This window comes from Electrophorus electricus, chromosome 21, assembly GCF_013358815.1.
Source record: "Electrophorus electricus isolate fEleEle1 chromosome 21, fEleEle1.pri, whole genome shotgun sequence".
NCBI lineage: Eukaryota > Metazoa > Chordata > Actinopteri > Gymnotiformes > Gymnotidae > Electrophorus > Electrophorus electricus.
Window position 1 is genome coordinate 3,401,211 of NC_049555.1, and position 2,500 is coordinate 3,403,710.

At 48.2% G+C, this 2,500-nt stretch overlaps 1 protein-coding gene across 2 annotated transcripts in view; it reads right to left on the bottom strand.

The window, feature by feature from the left end:
• cacna1ab (calcium channel, voltage-dependent, P/Q type, alpha 1A subunit, b) overlaps positions 1-2,500 on the bottom strand; it is a 111,298-nt gene that overhangs the window by 27,226 nt on the left and 81,572 nt on the right. For both annotated transcript variants that reach the window (XM_035520778.1, XM_035520780.1), the window contains one exon: positions 81-197. In XM_035520778.1, the coding sequence (XP_035376671.1) occupies positions 81-197 (117 nt within the window). The remainder of the gene's footprint in view (positions 1-80; positions 198-2,500) is intronic.

Sequence of the window (2,500 nt, forward strand, 5' to 3'; positions counted from 1 at the left end):
GAGAAAGTGTGTGTGTGTGTGTGTGTGTGTGTGTGTGTGTGTGTGTGTGTGTGTGTGTGTGTGTGTGTGTGTGTGTGTACCTTGAAGGACTGGACAAAAGTCCATAGCAGGATGCGGATGGTCTCCCCCTGCCTCAAGAGCTTAATGAGACGAGCAGCTCTGAAGAGCCGCAGGAATCTCACATTAATGACGTTATTCTGGAGAAGGAAAAGTATGTGAGAAACACAGTGAGAGAGAGGGAGAGAGACCTAAAAACATCTAGTGGGAGAAAGGCGTAAATCAACTCAAATATACAAATAAAACCAAAATAGGCCTAAAATTACAAATAAAAACACTAACAAAACTAAAATATTGGAATAATCATAACAGAAATCTACAGCAAAACTATAACAGTTATCATCCAATCACATCTTTAGAGCATAATCTACAAAATGCACTGATCTGTAGGTCCAAGCAAACATCAGGGAATGAGAGCAGAGCAGGTCAGTATGCCGCCACGGTTACAGCCCACGCATCCAACAGGAGCTGCTAACAGCAGGAGCGCCAAGGGGTGCTTGGCGTGCGTATCGCACTGAGCCAAGCCATGTTGAGCTCCGTTATGACTCAGCACTTGTCATGCCAGCATAAGAGCCTGATGGCCACTTTATTAGCGAGGCCCGCCCCTTCACGATTGGATCATCCCTGAATGGAAAGTGTACACGTGACCCCAGAGTGCAGCATAAAAGCGGTTGAGCGAGTTTTCGGTAGATTCGTTTCAGTGTGAATCCACGTTTGGATGGGAGCGGTTTCCAACGAGGCGTAGTCGTCGAGCTGGGGGCGTCCAGCAGAAGGGGTCCTCGACCACTCGTCGATGAAAGTGGTCGGAGGACGTCAGGAATCGTTCTGACGTGCAGGTGGTGCACAGGCAAGCAGACCGCGGCTGAAAGAAACGCTGGAGCTCCAACCGATGTGTTGGAATGCCCAACTCATCCGTCCTTAGTATGGATGGGCTATAACGGTAGACGACCCGTTCGCGTGCCACTTCTGTCTAAGGGAAACAGAAAGGCAGGACTCCAGTGGATAAAAGTGCGCAAAACCTGAATCAGTGAGCAGTGGAGAAACATCTCCTGGTCAGACGAATCCAGATTTCAGCTGCACCGATGCTGATGGAAGGGTCGAAATTTGGCACAAGCAGCATGGATCGATGAGCCATTCTGTCAGGGGTCAAAGGCTCATGTGGCGGTGAAGGAATGGTGCCACCCTGGGTCCTCTGTGCATGGAAGTTAGGATGGCAGGGTTTACCAAGTTCATCCCTTCAACAGTACAAGGGTGGTGTAGCCATGGATTGGCTCCGTGAACATGGGAATGAGTTTTCCTAGCTTCCTTGGCTTCCACAATCCTCAGCTCTTAATCCTATCGTGCATCTCTGGGACCAGGTAGAATGTTGAGAACAAGTCAGTGCCTACATCCAATCTGCAGCAGCCGCGAGAAGCTACCCCGTCCGCATGAGCCGAGATTCTCGCTGAGCGATTCCAACGCCTAAGTTCTGAAGGCCAAAAGAGTTCCGACGTGCTACAGGATGGGTGTCTTTAATAAAGTGGCCATTCCGTGTATATCGCTTCTCTCTAGAGGCAGGTGGCGGTACTGCAGCTGCACAGCACAAGCGGGTCAGAGGTGGGAGGGGGTGAAAACGAGAAAGGGAGAGTCATCATGCAACTTTTGCTAAAGTGCATGGCATGCAGGCAATGACATGAATCCTGTGTGTGTGTGTGCCACAATCCGTGATATTCGTGCATCCTGATCGGCAGCCTTCGGAGAAGCACATTCCAGAAGCACATGCTTTGGGAACAGGAAGCAGTGGGAACAGGCAAGGGGAAAGGGAGTCTGGGTAATGCAGTCAAAGTCAGAGAGAAAACTACAAACCAACCAGATTCTACATGTAGGTTTCGGAGATGAATGTGCATGGATGGGTGTGACATCATGGAGGGTGGGAGAGTAGCGAGAGATGTTCATAGTGCATTTTTCATTGGTTTGTTTCGGATTGGATGGGTTTATCAGAGTAGGGACGCCAACAAAGCAGATTAAAGAAAGCATGTAAAAAGAACAGGAACAAACAAAGTCGTTATGGATACAGTCGGCAGGCTGCTTAATCACACACAGACGCTGGCCACTACAACAACTACAACTGCTGAATTCTGCTGGAGATATGTTAGATATTTCATAATGTCTGTAATGTGTATGAAGGGAGTGCTGCTTTGTTACGAATCTCAGAACCACTGGGACAGCCCGCTCAGTACTGTCTCAAATACAGCTCTATAAAGTCAAACTAATCACACACACACACACACACACACACACACACACACACACACACACTACACATAACACACCACAAATAAATATGAAATACTGTCACATGCACATGTAGAGAATCATGTTGCACGTAAAACACAAAAAACACGAGCGAAACATGGAAAACATGTTTAAACTCTGCTCGCACTGTACGTCCACCATAGCAGGG